General features: G+C 49.9%; 1 protein-coding gene across 3 annotated transcripts in view; it reads left to right on the forward strand.

Moving 5' to 3' along the window:
* The first annotated feature begins 8,060 nt into the window (after positions 1 to 8,060).
* GAS8 (growth arrest specific 8) overlaps positions 8,061 to 18,819 on the forward strand; it is a 51,236-nt gene continuing 40,477 nt past the window's right edge. The window contains exons 1-9 of one of the 3 annotated variants that reach the window (XM_070500673.1): positions 8,061 to 8,989; positions 9,092 to 9,243; positions 10,901 to 10,969; positions 11,439 to 11,563; positions 12,175 to 12,445; positions 14,732 to 14,869; positions 15,073 to 15,226; positions 17,124 to 17,231; positions 17,942 to 18,067. In XM_070500673.1, coding sequence (XP_070356774.1) covers positions 12,248 to 12,445; positions 14,732 to 14,869; positions 15,073 to 15,226; positions 17,124 to 17,231; positions 17,942 to 18,067 — 724 coding nt within the window. In that variant the 5' untranslated portion in view covers positions 8,061 to 8,989; positions 9,092 to 9,243; positions 10,901 to 10,969; positions 11,439 to 11,563; positions 12,175 to 12,247. Of the gene's footprint in view, positions 8,990 to 9,091; positions 9,244 to 10,900; positions 10,970 to 11,438; positions 11,564 to 12,174; positions 12,446 to 14,729; positions 14,870 to 15,072; positions 15,227 to 17,123; positions 17,232 to 17,941; positions 18,068 to 18,819 lie in introns of those variants that run through there. The other 2 variants (XM_070500674.1, XM_070500675.1) reach the window with 2 other exon arrangements.

Below are 18,819 nucleotides of genomic sequence, written 5' to 3' on the forward strand. Positions count from 1 at the left end.
CTTCCATGCAGTCATTTGCTGGGAGCCATGGCTACATCATTTGATCGGCTGTTTGACGGGGTCCAGCCGATTAACGCCGAGGGGTGCAGGGTCGCCCCTTGGTGAAGAATAACCGGCCAGCCCCTCACACAGTTCTGAAACCTGTGCTGCTTCTAATTGCCCTTCATTCCTTTTCCTTTCTTAACCTCCAGTTTTCACTCCTTTGGGTGGCTGCTTGGGAGGCACTACGTCCCGGGAAAATTAAATATAGTAAGAGAATGTGACCACCTGCAGGTAACTTTCAAGATATTTTTCAGTTAATTAACGGAGGAACACACAGTCCCATTTGAGACAAGCAGAAAGGAATCCTGTCCAGATAAGATGTCGAATTAGGTTTATGGCCTCTATCTGGTTAATGTTTCCTTCTCCCTCCAGTTCTTTGTCTAAATATATATATGCATCGTCCAAGTTTGCTGGTTAATTGGATGATCAAGAAGTATCTATATATTATTCTTGACCTTCTGCTTTCTGTTAAAACGTTATAGAGGTCTTCTCCTAAAAGCAATAAATAATAAATAATTGATGAGTAGAAGGGCCGAGGGGTGCAGGGATGCCCCTCGGTGAAGAATGGCCGGCCGACACCCCTGATATTTTCTGAATTATATGCATGCTTTCTAGCAAGGTTATGTCTAACTTATTTCTTTTTTATTCTTGAAGATATATAGTTTAGCCTAGCTTTTCAGCCCTTTACTTTACTAACAAAATGATACTTTCTCCGGCAGCGTGCTTAAGGGACTGTTAGCTCCACAATCTAAAAGACAAAGGAATGCTTTCACCCCCTAAAGGGCGCAAAAATGTAAAGATGTTTAACTGCCCACTGAGAATGCAGATAGCCCTGGGGATAAGATACCCTGGAGTCGCCTTTTGTTCCCATTAACCATGTACACTAATGGCGTAAATGATTGAGGGAGGCAGGGATGGCTCCACCAGGATGTAACCAGACAGATTGCTGTCCTGTCCGGAGGCCTGGACCTTCTCTCTTTGATTTAACTTTACCATGAATTACAACAGATGCCTAGGTACCTATCTCCTTTAGCTTAGAGACAACAAACACTGGTTAATTGCGGAGAAGACGATCATTAACCTTATGCTCTATAGAATGGAATGCTAATAAATATTCTTGTGCTCATTTTTTACTTCCTTATCTCTCTGAGAATATGTAGAACTATTTCTGTACTAATCCTGAAAAATATATAAACGACACTTGTGCACAGTAAAGTCGGACTTGCTAACACCAACCCAAGTCTCACATCCCCTTTATTTTCCCCTCATTGCGCCGACGCCGTCCATCCCTCAGGAACCTGGACTCCGCCGGGGCGGGACCCCGGCAGTCATTTTTTCATTCAGTGAGCTTTCCACACTGTTCCTGCCACACAAGGAGGAGATCCAGATAACAAACAAGTTTATGGCATGTTAGTTGGTTATATGTGAGGTATGAAAGAGAAGGAAGCAGAATGAGGGAAGTGGAAAATAAAGAGAAGGGTTGGAGGAGGATGAATGTCACACTTTGTAGGTGGAATAGTCAGCTCCTGAAGGAAGTGAGCAAGTGATTGGGAGCTCGCTTGCAGATTGATTTTTGTTGTTGTTTGTTTTTCTTTTTCTTTTTTTTTTTAGATTGGCACCTGAGCTAACATCTGTTGCCAATCTTTTCTTTTCCTTCTCCCCAAAGCCCCCCAGCACATAGTTGTATGTTCTAGTTGTAGGTCCTTCTGGCTGTGCTATGTGGGATGCCGCCTCAACGTGGCCTGACAAGTGGTGCCATGTCCGTGCCCAGGATCCGAACCAGTGAAACCCTGGCCTGAGGAAGCGTGTGAACTTAACCACTTGGCCGTGGGGCCGGCCTCTCGCTCGGAGATTGAGTAGCAGATGCCTGGTGGGCCTGCAGCTGTGTGAATCTGAGACACAGACCAGGGTCACCTGATTCATTATTTAACTGGGAAGAAAGGACAGTGCACTTTGCCTGTTTAAAGGAGACCTTGGTGTGCCCCGCTTCGCTCTTGTCTTGGCTTTGCATATGCAAAGGCCAATTTAAAAACCAAACACCAAGAACTGGTGGTAGACCTGTGTCTTCTAGAGCTGCATCTGACCTAATGTGGTCCCCTAATCAAATCAGAAAAGGATTAACTCATCAATTGAAATAAAGGAATTGGATTTTTTTTTGTGTGTGTGTGTGTGTGAGGAAGATTGGCCCTGAGCTAACATCTGTGCCAGTCTTCCTCTATTTTATGTGGGATGCCGTGACAGCGTGGTTTGACGAGTGGTGCTAGATCTGCCTGCACCCAGGATCTGAACCTGTGAACCCTGGGCAACCTAAGCAGAGCATGCAAACTTAACCACTATACACCAAGCTGGCCCCAGGAATTGGATGTTTCATCAAGTTTTGAAGGCTTTAGCGTTGTACTCTGTATCCCTAGGGCTGCAGGTCACCAGATAACTCTTTCACACCAACAGCTCCTTTTTCTCTGGGCGATGCTGGAGAAGCCCTGGGAGGTTTGGGCACCAGAATTATCCCACATCACCAGCTCTTGGCTCTCTTACTGCAGGCATGCACCCCTCTGAACTTCCGCTCTTCCAGCTGTGCGGTGGGGATGGCAGCACCTCCTTCCTCAGAATGGGCCGTGAGGATCGGAGGAGGTGACAGAAGCTCCTGGCACCCACTGCCTTCCGTGCTCCTTTGTCTAGATTTCTGCTAACAGTGACACACTTCTGTGGCATCTCTGTGGGTGCATTGTTTCTTCCAGGTGAGCTCTGGGCTGTTGTGCGGGGTGAGCTGCTGCAGCAGGGAGGCCTCATTAGTGGTGCAGAAGTGCCAGGTAGCTTCCTCACCATTACTGGCTACGTCTCCTTTCTGAGCTTCCCTGTTTGGATGTTTTCCTGATTTTAATATCTTTCTCATAGCTTACCTGACTTTTTAGTCCACTATGGCCTTTGAGAGGCATATTTGAATAATTTGGCTAATTAGCAAGTTAGTAATCCTCGGGGAATGAGTTTACTTTGGGGAATAGCCTGCCTCACTGTGAAAGATGGCACGGCTGGAAAAACACCGGTGTCATCACCTGTGGATCCATTTTCATCATCATAAAACATTGGGGGGCCAGCCCCGTGGCCGAATGGTTGAGTTCACGCTCCCCGTTTCAGTGGCCCAGGGTTTCACCGGTTCGGATCCTGGGTGCAGACATGGCACCGCTCATCAGGCCATGCTGAGGTGGCGTCCCACATGCCACAACCAGAAGGACCTACAACTAGAATATGCAACTGTGTACTGGGGGCTTTGGGGAGAAGGGAAGAAATAAAATATTTGGGACAGATCCTTGGTTGGGTTGGGATTTTGTTAAATACAAGTAATCCTGGGTTGTTGAGTATATGCAGGTTTTGTTTTCTGGTGTGGTGGCTTTTATTGTGCTCGTTGTTGCAATAATGGCTTTTGACCTATAATAGTGGAAAATCTAAGTTGGTTGTCTCTAGTCCTGTTCTTAATTGATGTTAAGTATTGTTAATGGCTTATGGTAAAAACTGGCATTTTCCTCCTTGTAGACAAGAAAATACAGGTCTGGAAAAGCGTTTGCTTTCCTTGGCATGACAAAAACACTGACTTTTGGCTAATAAAAGATAAATCGTAGTACCCTTTGGTTTTTAAATTTCACATGATTTTAATCTTAGAATCACGTTTGTTTTTGAGACTGCAATAGTTTCAGTGATCAAAGTTGCCTCAGGGAAGAAATGGTTGGGTTTTTTTGAGAGTTGTAGCTATAAAAAAAAAATCTTTATGCATTTCTGCAGTGAATTTAGTTTCTGTTTATCCTGTTTGAATCGTTTTTTTTTTTTAAAGATTTTATTTCTCCCCAAAGCCCCCCGGTACATAGTTGTATATTCTTCATTGTGGGTCCTTCTAGTTGTGGCATGTGGGACGCTGCCTCAGCGTGGTTTGACAAGCAATGCCATGTCCGCGCCCACGATTCGAACCAACGAAACACTGAGCCGCCTGCAGCAGAGCACGCGAGCTTAACCACTCGGCCATGGGGCCAGCCCCTGAATCGTATTTTTAATGGGACATTTAAGCAGATAAATAAGGCAGCAAGCTTGCATCTCAGCCCATCAAGTTGCAGAAGCAGCTAATCCTCTCTCTCCTTTCAGTTCCTTCATGGGATCCACTTTCAGCAGCTGGCTCCGCGGGTGAGACTGACACTGTTTTCCCAGTGGCTGTGTTCAAAACCACCTGGAGGTACCTGTCTGTCGTCTACCATCATTAGCAGCGTAAGGTTTGCTGGAACTGAGTGTGGCTGCCTCAGTGTCTCCCCACAGTGGGGAATCAGGGGAGGGGGCATGTGATGACTCAGGATGCTGCCCACTTCCCCCCTTTTTTCACTTCCATATTGGCCACACTTAGCTCTTCCCATTTCTGGGTCACTGCAGCAATTTTTCACGTGTTTACGGTTTTATCTCAGGGAAGATGATGAAGAGAAACTGTCAGAAGGAACTTGCTAGGTGAATCTTTTGGAATGCATGGAAACAAGCCTTGTTTCTGCACATCTGAGGGCCAGCAAACTGAGTCTCATGTTTGGAAAGCAGAACAGAGACGATATGCAGACTGCAGTTGGCTGGAACACATCTGCCCCTCAGAGCAGGCTGTGGACCTCTGCTCAGTGCTCTACCCCCTGGAGATCCCGTGTGTGGAGGCTTGAGCAGAAGGCACTTGTCCACACTTCTTGTTCTCCCATTGTTAGGACTTGGAGGAGCATGGCGATTGCTTCCAGTAAGAAGTCAGGAAGGAAGGCTGGACTGCTCACTCTCTCTGTCCTGGTGGACAGTATGGCTGCTTATCTGAGTGTGATGCGTGCTTTTAAAGTGCTAGAACCTTATCGTTTTGTCCCTAAGGGTTTGAGAAGTTCTTTAAAAGGAGTGGAAGAAACACAGACTTAGAAAAAACAACTCCGAAGAGAAGTAAAAGGGCCAGTTTGACAAATCAGACTGTCAGCAGTTTCACCTGTGAGTATTTATAAAGTGTTACTAATCTTTGAGTTACTCTCCTTGGGAGGTGACAGGCAGGCGGGCCCGTCCGCGTGTGGTGTGGCATGCTCTTCCCTCTGCTTGCTCATGGATGTTGCTGTCATGCCAAGTTCCTCCACCTTTTGTCTTTTTGTCGGGGCCTCTGCAGCTCATTCGCGTCCTAAGCCTCGGCATGTCCATCTTTTAAATCCCATCACAGCTTGGTGATGTGGATTGGTGAAGTCAGTATTTATCAGATGGGTTTCTCCTGTGAAACATTTCCTGCTCAGGTACCCAAGAGCCGGGAATAAGAAGAGGCCCATAAAAGCATGTTGGGAGGTCTGTTAACATGCTTTGCTACAAATATAGCATTTATTTGAAGACTCGTTTTTGTCCTTAAAATTCATGCAAATTTTTACTATATCCCATAATATGTTTGGCCATTCCCGGGGTCCCCTAGGCCTTGGGGCTTCCAGGCTTAGTTTTGGGTTGTTTCAGTGGCGATGTGTGTGCGAGGGGCTGCACCATGGCTCGTTCTGTCCTGGAACCTTTATGAGTGTCGTGCTTCTTGCTCAGGCCCTTACGTTTTCTGTCATCGACTGGCTGTGAAGAGACGTGGCCGTGGACAGATTGCCTGCCTGAGGAGGTGATTGCTTTCTCAAAAGCCACTATCTCACTACCTTTTCCTTACTTGGGAATTTTTTATAAGTTTTGGGTTAGTTTCCCAGGTTCTTATGAAAAACTCATTCCTGTGTGTCTCCTCTACTCTTAGTACTTCACTCTGGTCACAACTGTGTGTGTGGGGAGGTTTCCCTCCACAAGCAGTTCTGCGACACTAGCTGGGTGTCCTACAGCTCAACTCGACCTAACACTGTCTGCTGGGAGGCAGCATCAGATCCCACAGGTTACGGGCTCAGTCCTGCAGGAGTGCCCCCACCCACCCTTGAGACATCAGTCACTAGTCCCATCATCAGCTGTGCTTCTGACCAGCTGCTGTAAATCAGAGATTCCTGCAACCCCCTCCTCTGCTTCTGTTAATTTACTGGAGTGGCTCACAGAACTCCAGAAAGCAGTTGACTTACTAGATTACGGGGTTATTACAAACGATATTAAAGGATGGAAATGAACAGCCAGATGAAGAGATACACAGGGCGAGGTCCAGAAGGGTCCCTGGTACTGGAGCTTCTGTCCCCTTGGAGTTTGGGGCAGGCCACTCTCTAGTATGTGGATCTGTTCTTGTCTAGCAGCCCAGAAGTTCTCCAGACCCTGTCCTTTTGTGTTTTTATGGAGGTTTCATTGCTGTTCCCATGAGTGATTAAATCATTGCCCACTGGTGACTGATTCAACCTCCAGCCCCATCCCCAGAGGTGGGAAGGTGGGGCTGAAACTTCCAACCCTCAAATCACTGGCTGGTTCTCCTGGCAGCCAGCCCCACTCCTTAGGGGCTTTCCAAAGTCACCTCATTAACACAGACTGGGGTACCTTGGAGGGGCTCGTTATGAATAACAAAAGACATCTTTATCACCTGGGAAATTCTAAGGGTTTTAGGAGCTTCTGCTAGGAAGATCAAGTGTGTTTCTTATTATAAATTAAACATTACAGAGGTCAAACAAAGCTAACTTCCTGGCAGATACTGTGATAGCAGTTATTTGCTTTCGCTTCACCTTTTTCCCCTTGTCGTTTTTGTGTGTGCTAAAGTACCTTTTGATAATTTTAATCGCAAGTGTAATTGATTTAGTTACAAGGGAAAGGACGGTTTTTCTCCTTGGATGTGCCCAGCTTTCTAGGACCGTTCAAGCCCCCTGACCCATAGACTGTACGTGGAGGAAATGGGGCATTAGACCACAGATGGGCACGTCCTGAGTCAGACCCATCGCCCTTGACACGTTCTTTGCACCTAACAGAAGGGCGGGGCTTCAGGGATGCTTATGGCCTTGGACTTGTGTGATTGGAACTGTTCCGTGCGTCATGTGCGTGTGTTGCAGGAAGAGGCTTGCAGGGCTAGGTTCCGCCGTCTAGTGTCTGGGTCACAGTGTTCTGAGGAGAGGGGGCCGTGCCTGAGAGCCGGAGGTCTGAGTTCTGGCTTTCCTGAGCAGAGGACCTCTACAGAGGGTCCACCTGTCCCAGTCTCTTGTCACTTTCTTCCTTCCTTTCTGTTCCCCACTTATTGGTGTGGCAAGGTGACTGTTACCCCAGAAAGAGTTACTATTAAAGTTTGGGTCTGGAGCCAGCAAGGTGAAAGTGGAGGCATTTTACATGTATCTGAAGCTATGGCCGGGCAGCCTCCACCACCCTAACCTAAGCCCTGAGCTGAGCCGAGCACTGCTGCTTCCCTGCCCACTTCGGAACAGGACGCCGCCCACTCCAGTGCCACCTCCAGCTCCTCCTCTCCTTGTCCCTGTTTATCTCCAGAAAGCACCAGTGTTAGGAAAATCGTATGTTGGAAAGTTATGTATGATTGTTTTCTGAGTTCAGGCTTTGTTTTCTCTCAGGAACTGGTGAACCAAAAAATGCTGGGCCTGGAGCAGATGGAGGCCAGAGAGGAGGGAAGCAGGATGACTCTGCCTGGTGGAAGCGGATGCAGAAGGTTTGTGCGTGTCTGAGCTCCAGACCCTGTTGCTTTCCCAAGGAAATGGTCCTGTAGCTCAGGCTTTGTACAGTCTCTCTGCTGATTTCGGTGCAAGCTGAATCAAGGATTCTAAGAAATGAGTTTAATTTATAAAAATGTGGAGATTTCCATCTGAATTTTAAAAAGACTCAGATAAGAGGTAACAGCCCCGGAAGTGATGGCTCTGAAGGCAGCCCTTTGTGGAGGCTCCTCTGGGGGGTCTGGTGAGCTGCGGCTTGCAGCGTGTGCTCATGCCCTGTGCAGTCTTTCCTCCTGAGAGAACTGGCCTTGGCGTCACCACGCACAGCCCTCCAGGGGCAGTGTGAGGAGGCAGGTTTGGACAGCTGCTCTCAGGACGTCACGGGGAGGAAGCAGCTGTGTCGTGAAGGAGCCACCTTGTGTAACTGAACTGTTGATCTTCCACAGGGCGAGCTCCCCTGGGACGACAAGGATTTCCGCAGTCTGGTGGTTTTGGGGGCAGGTGTTGCCTTCTACTTGTATTTTCGAGATCCTGGGAAAGAAATCACGTGGAAGCACTTCGTGCAGTATTACCTGGCGAGAGGTCTGGTGAGAGGATTTACAGTCTGTCCTGGAAGGAGGTGGTGCACACGGTCTGTGAGCAGGAATCCTAAGCAGTCCCAGCCTCGGGTACAGACAAGACACGGTTTTACTTTTTCCACTAACGAGCCCACCGAGCACTGTCATGCCCACTTTCTTGCTGGGTGGAAGTCCCTTGATATCATGGCTAACTTCATCTTTCCTTTGCTTTTGCTTCTAAGACTTAGTTCTGTTTGTTTATCTTTAAGTTTCGATCTTGTATCTGATTCAGAGCTTCTCTCCTCTTAGTGCACGCTGCCCCACTGGCTGGCCCAGCACAGTGTGGGCCAGCGCTGTCAACCCTGGGCTTTGTGTTGCCAGCAGAGCCCTCCCTGGCTTGACTTTCCCAGGACTTGGGTTTATCCTTCAGGATGCTGAGGTCGAGTGAAGTGCTGCTCAGGCTTATGTAAACTTCTGCGAGAGCAGAGGCCTTACTCCTCTCCTGCCCTCAGTGTCACGCTGTGAAGAGCTAGACTTCCTTCTGGGATGACGTCCCTAGGAAGCTGTTAGTTCCCACTAGGGCTATGGCCGAGGCCTTTGTCATCTGCCCGACATCTGTCCTCAGAGAGGCCCTTGATGACGCTGCCTGCAGCGTGAGGGAAGAGCTATTGCAGCCCCCCTCTGCCCAGGACCTACCATCTCCAGGTGTGGCTGTGAGGAGGCAGACAGATGTCCACCTGCAGGTGAAGCTGTGAGGAATGAGACAGATATCCTCCTGAAGGTGTGGCTGTGAGGAGGCAGACAGATGTCCCCCTGTAGGTGTGTGAGGAGGGAGACATGTCCCCCTGCAGGTGCAGCTGTGAGGAGGGAGACAGCTGTCCCCCTGCAGGTGTGTGAGGAGGGAGACATGTCTTCCTACAGGTGCGGCTGTGAGGAGGGAGACAGATGTCTTCCTGCAGGTGCGGCTGTGAGGAAGGAGACAGATGTCCCCCTGCAGGTGCGGCTGTGAGGAGGGAGACAGATGTCTTCCTGCAGGTGCGGCTGTGAGGAAGGAGACAGATGTCCCCCTGCAGGTGTGTGAGGAGGGAGACAGATGACCCCTGTAGGTGTGGCTGTGAGGAGGGAGACAGGTGTTCTCCTGTCTATGCACTCTGGACAGATTCCAGAGTTTCCTAGAGGTCTGACATGCTGATAGTGACACACTCATTCTGAACCACAGCCTGGAAGGGCGAGGTAATCCCTCCCCAGCCTGCTGACACAGCCGTGTGCTCCGCTCCTATGGTGTGTAGTGGGAGCCTCTCTTCTGGCTCAGGCAGCCCAGGAACCCACTCCTGCTCACTTAGAGGAACTTCCGTGTAAACTGGAAAAGCCTAGCGTGTGAACACGAGTGCTGTGTCCTCTCCCAGCCCCTCCTGATTCTTCTAAGGAGATCCCCTAATAATATCTTAGGCTATCACGGAAGTAAGTTAACTCATGCACCACCACCCTGGAGCCCCGATGCATTTCCAAGTCTGTGGCTTGGAACAGATGTTGTTTTGTGAAGGGCTTATTTGGGAATGAAAAACTACAATACCCTAAAACTTCAGTAGCGATCTTGCTTTTAAAACAGCTTTGTTGTCTTTCTTGATTATAAACAGACCACATGCTTATTGTAAGAAATACTTGAGAAATAAATAAAAATATAAAGAAGGAAGTCACCATCCTCTGATGACCAAGATTGGGCTTTCATTGTGGCCCTCCTGGCCTGCGAATGCATAGGTGCTCACTGTCTCGTCCCCTGCCTCTCTGACCTCCCCATGTCCAGTCACGCACTCAGGCGATAGTGCACTGTGTTGGAGAAAGCATGACAGGTCTGCTGGGCAGTGATCCAGAAAGTAAAAGATTGCAGCATGATAAGGGGCAGCGAGGATGACCATGCTCTTGTGTCATCGATGTGACGGCTGTTGGGGTCTTGTTCTCTAGGGACTCTGCATGTTGCCAAAGGGAAGCTGGAACCTTTGGTCGCTCTGAGTACTTTTAATACCATGTGTATACAGCTGTGTCACAGGGGTATTCAGGAGTTTGTTGGGTAAAGACCATACTGTTGTGATTGTAAGGTACCCACTTAGGAACACATCCTCCTCACAACCCTAAGTCCACATTTAGTTTCCAAAAAGAGCTATGTTGTTGTGATTTAAGATGCTGTTTAGAGCAACAAGCAATGAAATTCCCATTATAACCAGTGATACGGGGCCCACCCCTCAGTCCTGTCTTTGAAGTGCTTCCCAGAGGGGCACTTCATTAGCTTTCGGATGGCTGGGTTTAGAGGCGACACCGGCTCCTGGGCTTTGGGGTACATTTTCCTTCTCTCTGGCATCATTTTCTTGTGGTACCTGCAGCTGAGTGGACAGAATGTTCCTGAATCAGCTCTGGATTTCAGACTTCACTCTATTGTCAGTATAAGTCTTTCATTCTTATTCCTTTGGATTTTTAAGCTAGTCTGGAATCTTGGTGCTCAGATGTACCAAATTTTAATTCCTATTCTTGAATTGGTACCTGTTTATTAAAATGGGAATAAATTCATACCCTGTGTTAGTAGGGAAACAAAGCAGATGTGTTCCGCAGAGCATAAGCTGTGTCTCGGGTAGTCGGTCTGGGTGTGGGACGCGTCTGAGGACGGAGGCCCAGAGTTTGCTGTTGGCTGTGCTGCTCGCTGCCTCAGCTGTTGGGATTGGTTTCTCTTTTTCCTAGGTGGACCGGCTGGAAGTCGTGAGCAAACAGTTTGTGCGTGTTATTCCTGCCCCTGGGACCTCGTCCGAGGTGAGTGCTGGGTTCAGGGCAGAGTGCTCCAGACATAGGCTTTTTTTACGTAGAGTATAGTCTTCTGTTTTTGCAGAGAAATGCCTCCCCTTGTTTCCCTATCCAACAGCAACCTGTGTTAATTGGGTGTTTGTCTTATTGACACATGTCAGTAACAGTCTTCCAGCCAGAACAGGAGGCCCTTATAAGACTATAACTGTGATTTAGTTTTGCCAAGTAACATGTCAGAACCACTAGCCAAGATTTGGAAGAAGAATGAAAAGAAAAAAGAAGGGGCAGAGGCAGGCATTAGAGTTGCTGCAGCATTTTATACTTTCATCCAGAACCTACAGCCCGTGGTTTAGTGGGGCTCTTAGCAGCATTCCCTTCAGAGCTAGACTCGGGCCTTGCTGGGTGAGGGGCTGGGGAGTGAGGCGGCGGCCGTGGGGAGGGGCAGCCTGAAGCTGCTCTTGGGCCTCCGTCTCTGCAGACGTTCGTGTGGTTTAACATCGGCAGTGTGGACATCTTTGAGCGGAATCTGACGATGGCTCAGTGGGAGCTGGGCGTTGAGCCCCACAACCAGACGGCAGTGATCTACACCACTGAGAGCGATGGGTGAGCAGCGGGCCTCCAGTCCGGGCCTCTGGTTCTGAACACAGAACAAATCAGCCTTTAATCTGTTTTGGAATGTGCTTCCTTCAAGCCTGTTACTGGCATCCACTAATATTTAGTGTTTGTAACAAACAATAAATCTGTTAGCTCTCTCTCTCTTTTTTTTTTCCTGGCGGTAGTGCTCCGTTATTCAGAGAATAGCATGGAGTAGCATGGGGACAGGACCCATGGGCAGTAAGAGCTGCCAGCTCTCTTTTTTTTGAAGAGAGAATCGATCAGGGAAATATTTAGCTAGGCAGCCTTAAAAATTGGCATGATGGGCCAGTAGGGCCCAGCTCTGAGGAGGCCATGCTGGGTCTGCTGGAGGCACTTCCTGGGGGCAGGGCTCATGGCACCCACAGGTTACGTCAGCAGACAGACGTGCTGGGACGAGAGCCTTCAGAGTTGGGGGAAGGCTGGGTGCTGTGTACAGACTTGGACACATTTTGAAAAGAAGTTACTCCCTTTTGTGTAGCAAAACAAAGTTTCAGAGCATTCTACTCTTCATGGTCTGAAGGTAATATTTCTGGTGTCTCCTGAGGGAACGTGACGAAGGGTTTTCTTGGATTTTCCAGCTCTTTCTTGTGAAGCCTGGTGCCCACCCTCCTCCTGGTGGGCATCCTCCTGTATGCTGCGAGGAGGGGCCCGATGGGGGCTGGGCGTGACAGGCGTGCAGGGGGCCTCTTCAGTGTTGGGGAGACGACGGCCAAGATCCTAAAGAAGAACGTCGACGTGCGATTTGCAGATGTAGCTGGTTGTGAAGAAGCCAAACTGGAGATTATAGAGTTTGTGAATTTCCTGAAGAACCCCAAGCAGTATCAGGACTTAGGAGCCAAAATTCCAAAGGTATTGATTTCAGAAAATGTGATAATGCTGAGCTCCACCCAAAGCCGGCATCACTGTGGCTCAGTGTCGACAGCTGTTGACAGCTTTGCTTTTGCAGTGACTCTGTATTTTATTAATTGTAGTAGAAAGTGGAAATAGCATTTGCAGAGTAGAACAGTGAAAATCCTCCTATCTCACTGACTTGGAACACTGCGTTATTTTTTTAACTGTGAAACTATGCAGTCATAGGAACAATATATGTCCATCTGAAGTGTGTTTATTTTTAGCTTAAAATTTTTAGCTTAAAATGTGTGTCCTTTAATGGTCTCTCCTTCATAGGCCAGCTCTTCTTTTGTGTTTGGTTCCAGTGATCAAAATTCTTTGTTAAATGTCCTGTATAACCACGTGTTGTCTATAATTTTATTTCTCTAAATTGAAGTGAGAATTTAGAAGCAATCAGTGCAGAATCTCCTATACTTTCATGACTTTTACTCTTTTAGTATTTTCTCACATACTCAGTTCAGCAGCATTTTTTTTTTTTTTAGCAGTTTGCCTTTATTGCTTTATTATCCAAATCCTTTGACTTAGTTTTTGGAGAAACAAGTGTTTTACTCCGTGACCCATGACCCCGCAGGTGGGACAGGTGGGCAGTGTGGGCATGGGTACAGGGGACATGGAGCCGTAGGGATTCTGGCCGCTGGGTCTGTCTGCTGGTGTCTTTTGTGTCGTGGACCTTTTGAGGGCCTGACAGAAGCCATAAATTGTTTGCCCAGAAAGTTTTGCATCTCACACAAAATTGACTCACAGACCCTTCAGGTCATCCCCAGCCTCTGCACCAGGCCAAGAGCCCCTGTGCAGATGGTGCTCTCCACACAGACCCTCGCAGTAGCCCCATGCTGCTCCCAGCTCCACCCTGCAGAGTAGGTGCCACTGGACAGTTTGTCCTGAGCAACAACCAAGAATCGTGAGCCTGGGGAGGAGAGGGCGGGAGGTGGTACTCCTACAGTCTGGTGGGTGGGACAGCGTGCTGATGGCTGCCCCTCGCCCCTGTTGGAGCTTTGCAGCAGCGAGTCCAGCTCTCACTCACTTTGGCTCAGCGGTTGGGTATCGCAGTGGATGCTGCTGTTTGCTTTTCAGGTTTTCTTTCAGGGGCTTACATTTCCTGGGAAAATGCCTCTGATAAACAGAGTGGGCGGAACAGTCAAGTACCCAGGAAAGGCTTCTCATCTGGAGTACTGCCCACCAGCCAAGCCTGGGCTGGAGGGAGGGGGCTCTGTCAGTCTGTGGTGTGAGGATGTCGGGGCCCACATGGCTCTCCAGCTCCTTCTGGGTGGATAGGATGACAGCTCCTAAAATGACCTGCCATGACTGTGGGCACGTGTACCCTGGGTTCCACTGCCTCCCTGTCTCAAAGGATCGGCCGTCTGTGTGACTGGCGGGGATGGAGCTTGAGACCATACACATGGTGGCCTGTGATGCGTCTGTGAACCCCACCTCCATGCTTGAGTGGATGTGGGATCCCAACGCCTTGTTGTGGGTTTGAGGTTTATGGCTCACTCCCCAACTTTATGTGAGCATTTTGTTTTTGTTGTTAAATAAGAAAACAACCCTCATGGTCTCCTTTGAGACACTAACCCACACCCTTGACTAGAAAGGGAGCCGTACGAGCCCCGCTTGAATCTCTTCAGTGTTCAGGCACGATAATGATCCATCCAACGGACACCAAAGCATGGTAGACGGGTGTGAATTGGTGATTTTTAAGCCTTAGGTCAGCATAGAAAAAGGCAAGTCACAGACAGGCCACCACAGGTGCCGGTGACCACACAGTGCGCCTTCATAGCCAAAGGCAGGCCAGCTAGTTTGTGAAGCTGGACAGGCTTCTCTGTGGCCTGAGATCTGGGGAGTGGGCTCCTGTTCTTCCTGGCGGGGTATGAATCGGGGTCACTACTTTGGAGAGCAGTTTGACAGTAGATGTTAAACTAAACATTCAGACCCTTTGATCCAGCAAGTCCTACCCTTGGGGCCTTTTTCTGAGTAACTCACCTGCTCAGCTGGTTGGGGGTATGAGGGCTTTCGTTTTCTGTATTAATGTCTATAATACTTGAGCTTTTTATAGTGAATATGCATTAATTTTATAGGCAGAAAATATTAACAGGAAAACAAACCCTGGTCTCCATGAGTGGTGCATCGTCTGATGAGGTTCTCCTTAGTCCTAGAAGTTGCCTGTTTCAGTGGAAACAGGCCTCTTTCCTCTGGGTGCTGTCTTTAAGAACCCTTTAAGAACCATCTGCCGCCTTTCTGTTCCAGGGAGCCGTGCTCACTGGTCCTGCTGGGACGGGCAAAACACTTCTTGCCAAAGCAACTGCCAGGGAGGCCAGCGTGCCTTTCATCACTGTGAACGGGTCAGAGTTCCTGGAGCTGTTTGTCGGCGTCGGGCCAGCGAGGGTAGGTGGATGTTGCTTGCTCTTGAGTAGGACAGCCCATGCTTTGTGTGGGGCCCTGGCGACAGGCACAGAGCCTGCCACAGGTGTGTGAGGGAGACTCAGGTGGCAGAACAGAGCAGGTTCTGGAGGGGAGAACTTGGGTTGATGAACTCTCGTTCCCGTCTTGGTGCCTGTAACGAAATAGACTGTGGGTTCCCATTGCAGGTCCATGACATGTTTGCAATGGCCCGAAAAAATGCGCCTTGTATCTTATTCATTGATGAGATTGATGCTATTGGCAGGAAGCGTGGCCGCGGGCACCTTGGAGGCCAGAGTGAGCAGGAGAACACGCTGAACCAGATGCTTGTGGAGATGGATGGTGCGTGGATGTGCTGAGAGCTGGCCCCTCACTGACCCTCTTCCAGCTTTTTATTTCTTTAAAGAAGCTCCCTGAGTGAGAATGCCTGTTTATTCTGTTTTTAAGGAAGGCTGTTCTCCACAAACATAATAGAGAAAGCTGTGTTAGGTTAACGCAGGCCCCTGGTTCTCGACAGTAGGACGAGGGGGCTGAGGCGCTGCCCCTCACCCACCCCCCACCCCCCCCAGCAGGAGGAAGGAATTAGCAGTGACGAGGAGTCACCTGCTTTTCTGAGGACGTGGACCTGGTGGGCCAGGGCCCCCAACTCTCTTAGCACAGGCATCGGGGCCACAGGACAGCATGGCTACAGCCCATGCTCTTTCCACTCAGAGCTGCTCTCGCTGCCCTTCCTGACCCAGAGTACCTACTTGTGCCAAGATCTCTCCTTCCTGCCAGTCAAGGCAACTCAGAGTGACTCCACTTAAGTGTGTCTGCTGGCTCTCAAGCCACCTGAGGCTCCATGGGAAGCGTCTGGGCATTGAGGCCACATTTCCAATTTGGAGGAACTTTCGCTGGACCTTTGGTGTGTCTTATCTTCACTTTGACTTCAGGACCACCCTGAGTTCGGGGATTTGCTGGGAGGACTCTCAGGACTCCACGTGTAGTCATACTCGTGACTGAGACTGACTGCAATGACAGGATCCCCAGCAAAATCAGCACAGGGAGGAGGCGCGTGGGCAGAGTCCGGCTGCAGCTTCTAGAACCCTCTCCCCGTGCGCTGAGTTGCAGGATACACTTGCTTCTCCGGCATCGGGTTCTGACGACACCTGGGAGTGTAGTCAACCTGGGAAGGCTGTGGAGACCCAGCCCCCAAGGTCTTCAGTGGGGGCTGGTCACGTGGCACCCTCTGCCCAGCATGTGCCCAAAGGCCAGCCTCCTGGTGGAAGGCAGGTGCTCAGCATAAACCACCGTGTTTGCAAACAGTTTAGGCACAGGGAGCCCTCTTATCAGGGAATGGAGGGACCGTCCCCAAATCCGAGGTCCCATAGGCAGCCGAGGGGCCGCTTGTAAGCAGGCCTTTCTGAGAGTGAGCCTTTAGGCCTGTTGTGTTAGTTCTTTTCTGCACAGACCAAAACATTTCCAAAATCTTTTATTGTGTTTAGTTTCCAACAGTAATTCTAATGAGATTATCTCTGTTCTGCTGTCTGGAAGGGCTGATAGGAGAGAGCAGTCAGTGGAAAGGAGTGGGTGGAGCACTGCCACTGTCCTCCTCTCCCCCTCCCCCTCTGTTGGGCATCCCCTCCTCCGTGCAGTCCCTACCTGCCCTCATCCAGTCCAGCTCCCTGAGCCCTGCCAGGGACCTGAGTGATTGGCGGCCTCAGCAGGTGGCCACAGGCGCTGACACAGGGCAGCTCTCCCCATCCCCTGGGTCATATTATGTGGTGTCAGAGGCTAGCCAGAACCAGTAATGAATCAGGATGGGGGTCCATATCCTGAGACTGGGCCATGGGATCCCAGTTAGCTGAGGAATGTCTGGCTTCCCACCACTGGAGATGCATCTCAGCTGCAGCAGTGGACCCAGAGCCATTGGTGTGGCCTGTGAAGGGTCAGGGAGGGGCTGTCAGAGCCAGCCCTGGGTGTGAGCGTCTGCCCCACCAGAGAGTGGCTTTTGCACTGAGGTGTGGAGCGAGCAGAAGGAAAAGCAGAGCCTGTGTGGGGCTGTTTGGGGTGGGCAGTGGCCCTGGAAAGACGGGGGCAGGTGTGCAGGGGAAGGGCAGTGGGATATGCTCTCAGGACCAGGAGAAGGAGGAAAGACACCGAGGAACCCAGTGTTGCCCTGACAGACGCCAGCCTGCTGGGTCCTGTGCAGTCACAGACCCCAGGCCCTCTCAAGCTCACCTGCTTCTCTCATGTCCAGGGTTCAACTCTAGCACAAATGTCGTGGTGCTGGCTGGCACCAACCGCCCCGACATCCTCGACGCGGCCCTGATGCGGCGCGGCCGGTTTGACCGCCAGATTTATATCAGTGAGTATATCAGTTGCTTGAGCACTGGGTTTGCATCTTCAAGCCCTTGGGTTAGAAGTTTGGTAGATCATTAGCTCTGTATTCGGAGGAAATTTTGCTTGAGGTCCTGAAGCAGTTAACATAATATTTTGAAACAGTGGAGACGAGTGAGTGCTCTTGGTTGCTGCTGGTTCATGTCTCCCAGCCATCAACTTTTTGGGATAAGAGACGTGGTTGGGCCTGGGGGAATGTCACTGCAGTCCACATAGGTAGAAGTGACGTGGCACATTTCTCTTCTTCAGCGGTTATTTTTTTGTATGCTGTTATAAAAGCTTGAAGGATAGTTTAGAAGAGAAGAGTTCACTCTTCCCTGCACTCTGATGGTCAGCCGTCTTTCTCTTCCCGGCCCTTTCCTTTGTGAGAAGACGTTGATCCTGCTGGACGTCCCCTGCTGCTGGGGCAGTCCTCGTCTTGCTCACTGTCGGGGCCTGGCCCTGGGGTGGAGTTAACGTTGGCTAGATGCAGCACAGTTAGGAAAGTGTTTTAATGGGTTTGCGGGCTGAGTGTACCTGAGCTTTGGGTTATTTCCACCATTGCTCCCGTCAGATAACCGCCTGTGAGGTACCGACATGGTGGGGAAGGCGCCTGGAACCCCAGGCCGTCTGTATGCTTTTGTGAAGTGTCTGTGGGTGACCTTGCTCTGGCCGTCTGTGTTTTGCTTTCTCCGTTAGGCCCCCCTGACATCAAAGGCAGGTCCTCCATCTTCAAGGTCCACCTGCGTCCACTGAAGTTGGACAAGACCCTCAGCAAGGACACCTTGGTGAGGAAGCTGGCGGCACTGACTCCAGGCTTCACAGGTGAGTGTGGGCTGGGCCATGCTGCTGCCTGAGGGGTCATGTGTAATCCATGGGTGGTTTCTGGTCATGCCCATTGGTGCTGGCAAGTGCCCGCGTTTGTCTTTAGAATCCAGAATCTGTTGAGACATACTGAGGCCTCAGGGAAGATTAGGCCCAAAGCTAATTTATACCTATTTGAACTTCTGTGTTTTGTTCTGTTTAGTCTTGATAATTGTTATTGCAGAGACCAAACTACTGTCTGAGGACAGACCTACTGCAGGGAAGAGGGAGCTGGGTTTTACAGTCTTGGGCTTAGGGTCCCAACCTGGCAGCTTCCTTTCCATCTCTCTCTTCTTTGGAAGTAAAACCCAAGCTCCTGTACTAGGAAGCTTGTTTCCCTACCAGGGTAGTTTGTATACCAGGACTTTAGGGCTTTTCCAGGGCTCCCTCTGCTCAGCAGCCCTTTTGTAAGCTTTGTGGTTAGTATGATGAGCTCTTGGCCACTGCTCCTGCCACCCTGAAGCATTCCACTGTTTAGTCTCATCCCCTCCAGCCACTGAGGCCACGATCTCCTCAGTGTCGTGCCCAGTGCTGGGCAAGGACTGGGGTCAGATCACACACAGACAAAGGAGTGTGCATTTGTCATCTGTCGGCGGATGAGTGACGAGTTCTCGCCTGAGCAGGCTGATATGTGAAGGACTTGATCTGTCTCCTTGCCAGAACGTGCTTTCTGCCTTGGTTCTCTCCCCTCATGGCTTCACACGTTCACTTAC

Source organism: Equus asinus, chromosome 28, assembly GCF_041296235.1.
Source record: "Equus asinus isolate D_3611 breed Donkey chromosome 28, EquAss-T2T_v2, whole genome shotgun sequence".
Taxonomy (NCBI): Eukaryota; Metazoa; Chordata; class Mammalia; order Perissodactyla; family Equidae; genus Equus; species Equus asinus.